Raw genomic sequence first — 14,293 nt, 5'->3', positions numbered from 1 at the left:
CTTGAATGAAAATCCAATAGAGATGTCTATTGACCTAACACTTAAATCTCACCTTATCTTTTCTTCCTCTGGGTGTAGTTGCTTTCTGCTCATTCTCCCTTTTGCTGAAAGAGAAGCAGGGTGAGAAAGTGAAGAAATATTGCTCCAGGGAGCCCCAGTAACAGAAACAGTGGTTTTTTCTACTCACAACTTCTCTGCACACATGATGCACTTATTGCTGTGCTGCTTCCCTGAGGAATCCCGGACAGGGTCATTCTCTCTTGTACAAGAAAGTTTCCCTTTATTGAACAGATCCCGAAACTCCCGGCACTCATCCTGCAGAAGCGCCAGAAATGTGGTTTCACATAGACATGCTGACCGCAACGCATCTCCCACAAATCCACAAAGCATCATGCATCCAATCAATTACATTTCAAATACAATTTGTTTCCTTGAAGCATAACTCACTGGCAAACCATAAATTGTTTGCCTGTTGTGTCGTTTCTTAAAGTGTAGCATGCAGCATAAAAATCTGTATTCTTAGATGAGCACATTTATCATCTCCATCCAGGGCTGACTTATTTCTACTTCTAATAGAAAAGACATGCAAGAGCCTGCCTGAAGAACCTAGGTTCTGCTCTATGTATAAAAGCCACTATTTTGTTAGTTTTCCCATTGTTAGCAAACACACTACCAAGAATTTTAAAAAGCAGTGGACAGTAGAGAAAAGAAGCTGCAGGCATTAAAAAATCCTTGTACAGCTCACGCTTCCAGGTATGCAGGAATGATATGGGGGCATTTTTACCCTCCACATAACATTATATATTAATTTAAGGAAAGCACTCTTTCACAATAATACTTTTGTAGCAAAACCTGATTAAGTATTTCAGCCTGTCCTTTACTTTCTTCTGAGCAGCTTTCCTATGGCCTTTGGGACAAACGAATAGGCCTGCAGCACCAGTATGCTGCTGCAATGTGCAAGCCTTTAGGATCCTTTATGCAGCACTTTTAAGGTTATCTGCCACGTGGTCTGTAATAGTTTTTTCCCTTCACAGTGCATTTGGAGGAGATCGTACTGCAGCTTATCCCAGATCTGCCAATAGGAAAGCCCAGAAAATTACTTGCCAAAAGCCACACTGAATCTGTAGCTGAAAAACGAAATTCAGGGTAGGTCTCTGCCTGACACCCTGGAGTGGTCCTTCTGCCTTTGGGACCACACACTGGCAAGTCTGATGTTTAAAAAAGATTTCCCTTCTATCAGTTATGTTTTACAAATCATTTCAATTACCTGGACAGACCAGAGCAAGAAAGCTATCCTACTTAACCAGGAGGTATAAAAAATTAAATCCCTGTAACCAACACTATCTGATGAAAACCAACTCTCTCCTACACAGGATGAAAACCCAAGGCTGGAAAAGACAAGTCCCTCTACATAAAGACATGCTGTCTAGAAAAACAGCTGTGGGTAAAAAGAAACCAGCCAGGTGCATCAACAAGATAAACAAGGCACAATTAGAGCCAGCCTGTCCCACACCCTGCCCTAGTCAGAGCTCACACGCACCACCACTGCTATTAATTATTTGCCGAATGCCAGCAGTGTGCTTTATAAGCAGGAGACATCTTCCTTAGCCTACGCTCTGGGCCAGGCACAGAACATATGTGCTGTGTTGGTAATTGCCTGATAGGGACTGCAGGCAGGGAAGCACACGAGTGGGTTGGAGACCAACAAGGCCAGGCCACTGCATCGCCCCGCTGCTGGTGTCCCACCAGAAGTAGCGATGCTTCACCTCACCTCTCCGGAGCTCACGTCCCTGTTCACTTCTCCACCACTCCCTTTGTTTTTTGAGTCTCTTTCCCTGCAAGAAAGGGAGGTGTGAGCGACAGAGCAGCATGCAGCCCTCAGACGTAAAACCAAAATAAGTGGTGATTAAAGGCCAGCCCTGCCAACCCCACCTCCCCGTTGTGCAACGCAGCGGGAAGGCCCGGGACTCGGGGCTCCAGCCCCGTGAGACATGCCTGGGGTATTTAGCATCTCCTCATCGGTGGCATTTTGCCATCCTTTCTCTCTGCCTAACACCCAGGTATTCCATCCCATCCAACATCATCTACAGGAACAAGAAATTAAATCCACATTTTTTTTCTCCCCCACGGACTTGTTCCTCACAGTCTGTCATCCCCCCCCCCAGCCTTTACTATCAGGTGCAGAGCACTACCAGGTGCACAGATTTTCTGAAGCTCTATGGAAAGATCTGCAAAGCCCAGGGCTACAGTGCTCAGATGGAGCCTCCCGGGAACAGGCTCTTCACTGTGGGACGAAAGAAGGCACCCAAGAGGATGGGTGGACAATACTCACAGCAGCCTCTGGCACATCAAGCACTTGTTGAGGTCCCTCTTGCCATCTGGGCCATTGATGGGCTGCTTGTTGGTGGGGCAGGAAAATTTGCCACTGCGAAGGAGGGACCAAATTTTCATGCACTCATTCTGAAACGTGCGGAAGAGGGCAGTCAGCGGAGGGTTCCCTCGGAGGCCGTCGAGATCCTGAGAACAGTTCATTCACATTTCATTTTTGGGGTGGTCTGTGTGCTCTGGACAACAATGAGCTTTTCACACCAGGGTGGCTACCACGCTTCTCGTCCCCATCCCTTACCACAGGCTGTGCCAGGAGCCCCTCTTGTGGCTCCCGAGGCAGAAGAGACAAGAAGAAAGTTCAAAGCCCGTTGCAAGAGCCATTATTCATGAGAAAAGGAATACGTATTTAATTTGCATACAGCTGCAAATTGCTACCCACTGCACGGGAGGACTCTATATTATAAAGTAATTCAAGAGCAGCAAATAAAGCCCTCGAAGTGCCAGTGGGATGTGAAAGCAATGAATCGGCCAGAGCGGAGTAAGTGAGGAGAGATTCGGGTGCAAGGGATGAGCCACAGAGAAGCACGATCTTCTCAGGGAGCAGAGTACCGACACAGTCTAATGTGGCATCAGCCAGTTGCCTCTTCTGCTGGGGAACTGGAGGTGCAAGCTAGGGAGAATCAACAAAGCATTTCGTTGTGTTTTTTGTTTGTTTTTTTCCTATATTTTCCAAATGGGTCTTTGCTAGGGAGAGACAAGCTTGTTTGATTAAAACATGAATACAGCTGACTTCTCAGTCACTGAATCAAATCATTTTCTGAATCTCAAAGGACTTTGCTTAATTCTTTTAATTATCAGACTCAAAAATGGGGGTTTCTGCTGGATCAGAAGCAAATATCATTAGAAATATAGCTCATGCCATTTCTAACTTCATCTCTAAGACTTCCAGCTCGGAGCAGTTTGGTGCACTGCACTGAACGCATATCTGAACACACACACTGTCAGCTAAAGCCATTACTGATTATAAGCATGTTGTCTGTAAACATGGTGAAATTCAATCCCTGCTTTCAGCCCTAGAACAACAGTGTGATCTCTCAGAAGTTTGTCTGAATGACTTTGCTTAAAGAGTGCATTAAGCAGCGTAGTTGTCAAAACAAAAGGAGAACCAAAATAGAAAAGGTTGGACTTGCCTTAATCGAAGCTTGGCTGGCAACATCTGTGGAGAAAAAAAAAAAAAACAATGAAACCATACAAAGTCTTTGAAAGGAAATTTTTAAAATCAAAAGCCTTTAATTAAAATACTTAATGCAGTTTCATAATCCACTCAAATACCTCTAAATAAAAGCTAATCCAATACATTATTTTACATTGATAGAAAGGACTGGGCATTAGAGACTTTCTGGAAGATTGCATTTTTTTGCAATTCAAATGCAAAAAACAAATCCTTTTTTGTGCCCCCCTTTACTGCATTACTTTTCACAGTCTTAAAATCCCAATTTCAAGGATTGTTTGATAACTGTTTCTCTATTATTCTACTCCACTGCCTTGGTAGTGGCATCAGCCTTACCCAAATACTTTTAGCTTTCTTTATCTTCACATAAAACTGGGACACTGGAGCCAGCCCATAATATCATTGTTTATCCAAACCTCCAAATTCCTTTTCAAGGCCCATTCCATTTGCAGTATTTCTTATAAATTACCAAATTAATGAGTCAGCAGATGAGTCGCTGATATGTTTCTTTCTACTAAGCCATTTAGAGCAAGTATAATATATTTCATCCTTCTCTCTTGCATCATCTGTGGCATCACAGGGAACCATCAAAAAATTCTCCATCAGCTCTTTTCCAGTATAAATAGGCAGCAAAGTGAAAGACCATTACATCGTTTGAACTCCTGCTGAAGTTTCTCTGCTGAAGCCATATGGAAACACATTCACTAGCAAGAACTTTGACAAGAAATTCCCATTTTTCTGAACTCACCAAAATTTACTTTTGTTCAAAATTAAATGTTTTATGTGAAAGTCCAGACAGGATGGAAATTTGTATTCTTCCACATAAACAACTGGGGTGATTTGTTTTAAGGTTTATTTTTTATTATTTTTAAACTGTTAACCCTACTAAATATATTTTCATCTATTGGTGGAACTTCACCATTTTCACGTGCAAAATAAAAAGCAGTTCTCAAGAACGTGTTAAATAAAAATCAGTCCCATAAGTGGTACAGAAAAAGTGGTCTTCTGTTGCTCCTTTTAAAGAGCAAGGGCTCTCCAATCCTCTATTTCGCTGTCTTTAAGTGCTGTACCAGGCCCAGATTTCAGCACAAAGAACAGAGTTTACTAACCTGAGAAGAAGCAGAAAAATGCCAGAGCAAGGACCACCGAGGCACCTTCTATTTTCATGGTGAGGGTGGCGGCTGTTTGCCTGTGTTGACTCTATTAGTGCATTGCTCAATGAGACCCAAAGAAAGGGCTCAGGTCAGATCACATATATATAGATGACCAGATTCTCCGCCTTCGTTATGACATAATCTTCCCAAGAACCATCATTAGCCGCAAAAACCAGTTTGATGACAGTAGCTTTAAATTCTAATCATCCTATTAACACAATTAATTTCCATAAGGATGGGACATATTTGAGTCACTCCCTGCATTTTGTCAAGGTAAGAAAATTACAAATGGATCTTTTCATTTTACCAACATGGCCGGGGGAATTCTTACCACCTTCAGGGTGATTTATAAGACAGAGGTACTTCAGAGCATACCACTAATTGCCTTTCATATCTCAACAAAATAGCTGAAAGGGATTTATTTTAATTATTTTGTTCCAGCAGACAACGGGAGGACTGGGTTACTCAAGACCTCTGGAAGTCAGTCGGCTTTTATTAAAGCACCTGAGTTTGAAACCAAATAGTAAGCATCCAGGCAAGTTGGAAAAACACCAGGCTTGGGGCAGTGTTGAAAGACTTTGAATTTGTTCCTACAATTCACATAGAGCTGTGTTAACGAGAAAACCTTATTGCAGGATCCTCATTCCCTGTTTCTCCCCATTATCTTTGGGAGAAAGGGCAGTGTTATTAGTGAAAAACCTTTCCTCAGCCCACCTGGGACCTGGCAGACCGTATAGATACTGCTCCTCAAGCAGATCAGTGCTCACAGAGGTGTGACGTTATTGATGCTAAAGGGTTCAGCAAAGCAGCCTCGCTTAAGTCTCTCCCAAAGAAAAGGTGAAATAATGAAGGTGGTTGTTCCAGGGGACAGAGTTTATCAGAACATGCAAGAAAAGAAAATAAGGTTAATGTCAAAGTTTTGGAATGTGATTTACACAGGAAGAAGCTGTGCAACTTGTTCACTGGGGAAAATAGGAGAATTTGGAGAGACAAGTCATTTGCAAGGTTTGAAGGTGGATAAATGGCAATCCAGCAGGCCAGAGCCACAAGATGCTTGAGCACAGGCAAGCAGGCAGAGGCCGCACCAGAGAGGCAAGTCAGCGCCATCTGAAGAAGAAAACATACTTCTGCATGATGTATGAACTTGGCCAGAGAGGCCGACGCAGCTCAGCTCAAGTATAAACTCTCATAATGAATTGCTGCCACATGTTTCCCAAATCAGAATAGTTGCTACTGTTTATAACTGGAGACGAAGCCAAATGAGTAGAAAGTCCTAATTTGGTATGTGGTCATCCCTGATGTTTGTTTCCCACTCAAAAAATTAAGTCATATGCAGGTTCACAGTGGTGAATTTGGAAAAGGAAACTGCCCGAGGTCATACAGATGCTTAGTGGCAGATTGGAAGAGCTATGTGTTGCCCTGAACCATGACATCATTTCTGTACATGTATTTGGGCATGGAATTAGAGGGGAGACCAACAGGGAAAGAAAATAACTAACCTGATATAGAACATCTCAGTAAATTCTTGGGAGAAACTGGAAAAGAACTAGGATGGAAAAAGCCAAAATATACAGCTGTTTAGAACTGCATAGAGCTGGAAGCCCTTTTGGAGCACAAAAACAAAAGACATTCTTGGCTACTGAGGTGTCTTCCCATGAGTCAGGCACAGGGTAGTAAGGGAGATGCATTTTTAGACAGGTTTTATTTTAAAGATCATTTTTTCCACTAAAAGTTCAATTCCCATAAAGTGAAAGAATGCCCTGATTTCAGACAGCTGGCTGACCACCTCATTCCTGAAGGAGGTACTGCGGGTCCTGCACCCGGTCAGACTGGCCAAGTGAGAGCAAATTGCAGCCCTGACAACACACCTCAGGTCAAGGAAGAGGGAAGAGACCCAGACCCCGACTCCAGACCAACCCAGTGACTGCTGCATCTCACTCCCATCCTCGAACCTCTGCACCCCATCCACCAGCCAAACCCACACCAGTTTGTGGGAGAAGGCCAGAATGCCCCAAATGCCCCTTGAGACCAAAGCCAGAATCACTTTCAGTACTAAATCTCCAAAAAAAAGAGAAAGATTTCCTTCTAATTGCTACCACATAATTACAATCTCCTGAAAAAAATAAAAATAAAAAATCAATTGTATGAAAAGTGATGTGAGGGGACAGGGAGAACCCTACAAAGCCATAGGATTTGAAGAATTTGCTCCTGTGTACTTGACTTACAAGAGGAAACCCAGTCACAATAACGAAGGATGACAGCAAGAGTATTAAACAAACCTTGCCTGACTCACTTGATTGCCTTTATTGATGGATTTACACAATAAAGTCTCCATCCTGCACTGGAATCCAGTCAGCCCACTAATTTCTATGGGATTTTGTATTGCAGGATCTAATCTGCTGTAGGAGAGATGTTCCTGATCTTTTAGCAATGAATTTGGTACAGCGCCTTGCTAATCTTGATTTAAAGATAATGCCAAACATCTAAAGAGCGATGTGCCATTGAGGAAAGCAGCTGGAAGCAAGAGATGCTGCGAAGACCCTTTTGTTCTTTTCTCAATTTCAAATTTAGAAGAGAAGTAAAGAGCGTATAAAACGGTGCTAGGTAGGACAGCTCTCACAGAGTCCAATTTCCTACGCACTCTGCTAGAAAAATTGGAGAATGGGATAAAAATAATCATGGAGGAGCAACTGGGAAAATGCAGGGGGGGATGGAGAGTAACATTAAATTTAGGCAAACTTGTGAGGCAGAAATCCAACAGGCTGTAAGGAACAGAACAGCAATCAAACTGGGACAGCCCCAGCGTGGGCAGGACACAGGCAGAGACATTTACCTCTTCCCTCTTCAGAGCCCCCAAAGAGTTCAGGAAAGAGTCCAATAAGCAGCCAAATGGTTCACAAACGAATAATTCAAATGCCTTGTCCTTTCATCAAATAGTTTTTTTTTCCTTTAGTGACATGGCACTATCCCATTTTGTGGATGGGATCACCTCCTTTCTAATAGGTTTTTGCATCACCTGGGGATATTTTAGTCCCTGACAGTGTAACTGTTCTGTTAACTTCTCTGCCTTGGTAGTTCCTCAGTGGTCAGATGCCAGCCTCCACCCCAAGCACAGCTCCAAGGGGGTGCTCCATGCTCAAGAGCAGGAGTGGTGCAGCCCCATTCTCACCCCAGAGCAAAGCAGTGTTTTGTCTCAAATTTCTGAAGGCACCACATGAGAACAAAGTGACCCCGGTAAGGACAAGCCCATGTTTCATCTACTTCAGCACTGCTGCCAGGACTGTCTCCTTTGCAGTGCTAAATTTGCCTCTTGCTTTCCGCGGGAAGCCCTGCATCCCTGCAATCAGTGCTGTGGCTTCAGCACCACAACCATGACTCCCAATGACAAAAGTGGACTTTGCCTAATGTCACTGCTGGGTCCTTGGACCAAACTGAAAAAGTAACAGATGCCTGCATGCACTGCTAGCCCTGCTCACCTGAAGAGCCTAGGGATCCTCACTTTTCCTCCTGAGCACCAGCCGTGCTCACCCTACCACAGCCTCACTGGTCCCAGGGCGCTCCCTTGGGCAGCTCGTGCTCCGTCACCTCTTCAGGCGTCCCGTTCCCACCAGCGCAGGCAGCTTGCAGCACCAGCTGCCACCCACTGCTCTCACGTTCCAGGGAAATAAACTCCTTCATACCCAGGAAGAAATAACATGAGGAAGGAAACAATCTGATGTTTATTAAAAACTACCCTTTATTCCCACCAGAGCTGTTCTTTTCTGCATACTTTTTACCTCCATCCCGTCTTTTTTCCATTCTCAGAGCAACTCTGTCCACACCAACACCTGATGCTTATTTCTCTGAAACTTCTTTTCCAGCCCACCACTACATCTCTCTCAAATCAGCAACTCTCAGGGCTAAAAGAGAAGGGACATGGTTATTTGGCATACTTAGCAAAGGAAATGTAGCGTAGATGCTATTTTGCTTCCCAGTGAAGCAGGGTCCAGAGCTCTCAACGTCAGTAGTGCTGTATGGAGTTGCACCTCCAGATTGAGGTATTTCAAAACTCAAGGACTTCAAAGGCACTTTCCTATTTTTAATCACCCTCTCAGCACAAGAGGCCCCTTGCAGCTCCTTTGGGCTCATCTGCAGCTCTCAAATAGAAAATAAAGTGTAGAACATCATGCTGCCACACTAATGTTGCAAGCTAACAGTCTTTTGGGCTGCAGCTACGTGGGTGTTGGGCACAGAGAGAGAGTCCCCATTCTTTGCATCTTGCTGCCTTGCTTAGTGCCTCGGAAAAGGACTCATCTTTGCTGTCAACAACATCAGTACCGTTTCCTCCCCTCCAGGGATACCCAGTTATTCACCTGCCCTGTGCTGCAAGAGCCACGAGTCCTACCCATCTCCTCAGTGCAATTTGGGAGGCACCTCACCTGCACACATCCCATGCAAGAACAAGGTTTATGACACCAAAGTTCTTTAGCTTACACCCACTTCTATGGCTGAAATCCAGTAGCTGATCTGCCAACAAGCCAGTCAGCCCCAAACTAACGGAGTTTGAGTTTCCAGACTGCAATGGCCACATGGCTCACACCTGCTGCTGCCACAGCTCTCAGGCAAGCTCTGCCCAGGCCTCCGGGGAAGCAAGTCTTGGTCATTCTGAAATCCAAATTACACCACAGCCACCCAAGGTCTATATCACAGTCCTCTTCCTTCAAGCAGGATGAGCTTTCTGAGCCCAAAATTGAGCCTCACCAGCCCAACCGAGTGAAAAGTCCTTGAAGTGGCTCCTGGTTTCCAACCCTTGTGTTGTGCATGCAGTTCAGCACAGCAACACACCACCTGGCTGCATTGCTGCAATGGCTGGTTGTGTTAACTCTCAGCACCCTGAAGTGCTATTCCCTCTGGAGCAGCTCGCAAAGGAGAGTGAATTGCTAGAGGCCAGGAGGAGAATGACAGGAATTTCCTGACTCCATCCACCTCTGAGAATTTCGGTTGCAGAGCAAGTCTTGCACATCCTAGAGTGCGCAGAGCCTCAGCAAAAAGTTTCAGAAGCACGTCTTGAGCATGGCAGTAAGCTTCACCAACAAAAAAGTCTGTGTCAAGCAGACTCACTGCTTCAAAGGGAAAGAATAGGGATGAGCTTAATTTGGATCTGCAGTTTTATAAACATCTATGCACAGAGAGCATCTAACAGCTTTGCCTAAACCCAGCACTTACTGCATTCTCCTCCAGACCTAGTATCTCATTTGTCATGCCCTTCCCTGTCACCATGTCCTTTCCTGCCCAAATCCACCTTTTAGCTCCGATCAACGCTAAAATCACAAGTAACATCTTTGGTTATGGACTCTTACGTGTCATTTGCACAAACTCCAGCGCAGAAAGGTTGTGACACATGCCAGGTCCCCACGTCACATCTGCAGTACAATCACGGCAACTTCCAGCACTCTGTGCTCGAGCCAGCCTTGCCTTTGCAATCCTTCCTAGGCCATGAGCCACCATGACATGTGGCTGACTCTCCTGGACAGGCCCTTGCCACTGCTGACTTGGCTTGACGATGCTGGGGAGGAGGGGGAAATGAATCAGGAAGTGAGCAACCATGAGAGGTGTATGTCTGAAAGGCAGGGATGAGGCTAACTTTGGAAGATCACAATAACAGCGTGTAACACATGCCATCTTCAAAGCACTAATGAATCCCTACAAGGTTCCCCTGTTATTATTTGCATTTCACAGATGGGTATATTAAGATGCAGAAGGCCACATTATCCTCTGGGTCACACCTATTTCAGACTATTCATCTCTGGTCTTATACTGGTATTCATCCCTGTGGTGTGCGAGATCCTCCCACAAGTCAAAACAACAATGCTATCTCTCAGACAGGCTTGGTGCAGGAATCACTAGTGTGATCTATGGTCTGATTTGCACAGCACGCTGGGCTGACTGGTCCTATTGATCTCCTGGCCTCAAAAACCTACCAGTTAATCAATTCTCCCCTCCTACCAGGCTGAAGGTACAGGGAGTTCTGCCTTATTGCTGGCTTGGATGCCTTTAATATTTATCTTTCCTGATGTGAAATATGACAGAAAACCAAGGGAGAGATGCATCTGTGAGCATCCAACATACCACCCAGCCTCGATTCAGGCAGCAGTCTCAGCCTGGCCCACAGAGAGGTCCCACCTTCCAGCCAGGAGCCTCCCCACAGCTTGTCAGCTTTTGTTCACAGAAGAATGAAGCTGCCCTGTGAAGCGGGCTCCTTGAGAGAGCAAAGCTGCTCCCCGAGCTATAAGCAATACCATGTGGGACTGGGGCAACAGGATGCTGGAACCAGCCCCTGCATTCAGTGGAGATCCAGCATGGAAGCAACAAGCTCCCCCTGCCAGCTCGGGGGAAGCAGCCTGCCAATCCTGATGTCAACGCTTTCCAGGGCAGTATTCGCTCATTAAAAGTTGCTGTGGTGGAAGTGGTGGGAGCTGGGTTTTGATCTACAGGGCCTCAGCAAGCAACATCTGCACAGTGAAAGGATTTCCCACCCATGGAGCTGCAAAGGACTTGCAGGCTCGGAAGGCCACCAAGATCTGCACTTTGATGGGCCCTACCAGAGCTAGCTGATTTCATGGCCGTTAACAGTATTTGTAGCTTAGATAAGGGTAATCAAAATCTCATCATTCAGGGCGTAAACTGATCGCCTGAAGGGGTTAGAAAGGAATTTTACTTCATGTGCAGCATTGCATAACTGCCTGGATTCATTGTGGGTATTTTCCAGCTTCTGCTGAGCACCAGCCGTGGGCCACAGCTAGAAGGGAAGCACAGCACACCGGCTGAAAAGCTGAAGTCATGATGCAAAAAGAATCACAGCCCCATTGTTTGGAGACAAAGTAGAATGCTTCTGATTCTGGCTTCAGCTCATACATGGAAATAAAAGACAATGACTGTCAGTGGGCTGCTGAAACAGCAGAATTTCAACAGAGGAAGAAAAATCCATCCTGAGATTAGTTTCCTGTGGACAGTAAGAAGAGCAGCAGCAAGCCCACAAGCGCAGCACACAAAGGATTATGTAACATTAAATGACCCATTTGAGTAACATTGCCCCCTCCCATGCTGCCAGCTGGACCCTATAAGCGCTGCTCCACTGAGGGGGTATCAATAACCTGCCCTCCAGAGACAACCAGGCTCTTCCATGTCCTCCAGCATCCCTCGTCACCAGCCATCCTCACCTGAACAAGGAGGTACAAGAACATGATGTTTTTCTCTCTACAAAATTATTATTTATGTTTTATTAGTGGCAAAGGCTCTATAATGGTGGAATTGGCCACAGGGCGTGGTGGCCTAAGTGCCAGTACCCATCAGCACAGCAACAGCAGGAGGCCAAAACATGCCCTGTGTGGGTGTTGGTTGCTCTCAGATTATAGTATCACCACGCCCCGCTCTGCTAATTGCAGCATGAAACTCTGATCTCCACCATATGCCAGTGCCACTACTTTTAGCCATGCACGTGATCCATCACAACACTAGCCATTCCTCTGGGGGAACCTGCAGGAAGGCCCCCGCTTTCTTTCCCTTGTAGAAGGTAATTGAGAATACGGCATTTCTATGCACGTGAAAGACTAAGAATGAGGAAGGCAATAGTGGCACTACGAGAGGTATCTGATGCTGTGGTTTGTGACTAGAACTGCTTGAACAATCTCCATAGAAAGCTATAATTTTTTCTATAAAAAACAGCCACATCTGAAGAAGTGAAGTGTATCCATGAAAACTATGGATTTTCCATCGTCTTGTCTTATTTCATTTTCTGCCAATTTAGGTAAAAGCACACAAATTGCACACGGATTTTCATTTTGTGGAAAACCCTGTTTTGAAATTAAGAGGTGTAAGACATCTTCAAGGCACCCATGTCTTGCATTTCAGACACCGTGCAACATTTCCCCAACCTGTGATGGTGTGGCGGTGCCTGAGTAAGATGAAACTTGTTCCTTTATGAGGTGCATAAAGGTTTAAACAGCTGGAAAGGGAGGCATGTTGTCAAATAGCATCACTACTTTCAATCACATCTGGTTCATCCTTACCGAGGTTGATGGCACAGTCCTTGATTAGGGGAGAGAGAAAGCACCAGGAACGCACCAGGATTTTCAGGAATCACATTAGGTCTAGCACAGAGAAATCTTTATTCCATCCTCATTACTCAGCTGTGTATTCATGTGCCAAAACCTGGGTTTCATGTGGGTATTCAAAGTTGCAAGTTTGTACCTGATTCCCAGCTAATATGCTTGCTACTGAACAAATAATCCCTGTTTTCTGTTGGAAGTGTTTGCCCTTTCTAGCACCAGTACTAGGACACTGAGCATTTCTAGCTAGCATAACTTCCCATACATGCAGACATCAGACTTCTGGCATTAGCATCCCACGGTAAAGCCCTCCTTTGTGTCTTAGAGCCAGAACTTTTCTATGCAATACCTTCTGGCCAGACAGTTCTGTTTGTGCTGAGTACAGAGCTTGCTCTGAGCCACATAAATGTTGTGGAGACATCCCAGCAAGCTGTCCATGTGGCCAGTGAGCTGGGGCACACTATATGCAGGACACTCCAGGTCCTGCCCACCCTGCAGATAGGATGAAGGTTGCCTCTGGGCTCCCCCAGGCATAGGCATAGATCACACCTCCCAGCAGGAGTGCTAAACACTCACCAACTGGTCATCTGCTGTGCTACAGGCACCTTCCAACAGATCCAGAACATCTCCAGCAGACAGCTGGTTGCCATGGCAGTCTTTTTCTCCAGCTCCTCTTCTGGAAGACAGAGAAAGGAATAAGCCATCTTCCATCTCAACAGCACAAGAGACCATACCTGTGCTGTTGGTTCTTTTTTGTTCCATGCCTCTGACCTCCCATTTACACCAAAGATGGGGAAAGAACTTTTCCTGAAGAGTTTCTGTGCCTTTCAGGCTTTTTCAACTTATTTGGTGGTCTGAAGCACTCTCCTAACCACTGGAAAATCAGAGTCCTTCTGTCAACTTCCCAAGCACATGCACTTCACGACAGCTCAGCACACATTTAACCCAACCACTTTCCCCCACTTTCCCCAAGGGACTGTTATAAACCACTCTTTTCCATGGGCACTCATCCACACACCATTCTGTTATACCTACAGCAGGAATGTACTCACCACGGAAGCCCTGAGGTTTACCTGATTACCTTTAACTACCTGTGGCTTTTCCCTTACATTTAATAATACCATTCCACACAACACACTAGCCTGTGTACCCATATCCAACTTAATAAGCATCCCATTGCAACCAGGTCACCAGCCTGGTGGAGGAGCAGAGAGGTTAATGAACTCCTAATGACAGCAGTGGCAGCAGCATGTTCACCAGTGGGGATCGATTGGCAAACTGGCTACTGGGAGCAGCATGGCAAACACCAACAGCACTCCAGAGCTGAAATGAGGCCAGGGAAAGACCCAAATCGATGCTATTTCAAGGTTTTTCTAGGAACATCTGGAACATGACCTAGCTGTGTCCTTCACCAGTGAGTGCCTGGCAGAAGGGCTACACCCATAAAACATCATATGGGCACTATCCAACCATGGAGACAAGCTCCCATGGGC

At 45.4% G+C, this 14,293-nt stretch overlaps 1 protein-coding gene across 15 annotated transcripts in view; it reads right to left on the bottom strand.

Moving 5' to 3' along the window:
• LOC118173699 (serine protease inhibitor Kazal-type 5-like) overlaps window positions 1-14,293 on the bottom strand; it is a 103,102-nt gene that overhangs the window by 11,253 nt on the left and 77,556 nt on the right. For 9 of the 15 annotated variants that reach the window (XM_035338491.1, XM_035338490.1, XM_035338495.1 and 6 more), the window contains 5 exons: window positions 3,519-3,544; window positions 2,333-2,517; window positions 1,772-1,835; window positions 188-315; window positions 53-104 (listed from right to left, as the gene is read on the bottom strand). In XM_035338491.1, coding sequence (XP_035194382.1) covers window positions 53-104; window positions 188-315; window positions 1,772-1,835; window positions 2,333-2,517; window positions 3,519-3,544 — 455 coding nt within the window. Of the gene's footprint in view, window positions 1-52; window positions 105-187; window positions 316-1,771; window positions 1,836-2,332; window positions 2,518-3,518; window positions 3,545-4,668; window positions 4,749-9,292; window positions 9,813-10,052; window positions 10,259-14,293 lie in introns of those variants that run through there. The other 6 variants (XM_035338497.1, XM_035338496.1, XM_035338500.1 and 3 more) reach the window with 5 other exon arrangements.

The sequence above is a fragment of the Oxyura jamaicensis genome, chromosome 13 (assembly GCF_011077185.1).
Source record: "Oxyura jamaicensis isolate SHBP4307 breed ruddy duck chromosome 13, BPBGC_Ojam_1.0, whole genome shotgun sequence".
Lineage (NCBI taxonomy): Eukaryota > Metazoa > Chordata > Aves > Anseriformes > Anatidae > Oxyura > Oxyura jamaicensis.
The sequence above is the reverse complement of the archived record's forward strand: the minus strand, read 5'-3'. Positions and strand labels throughout refer to the sequence as shown.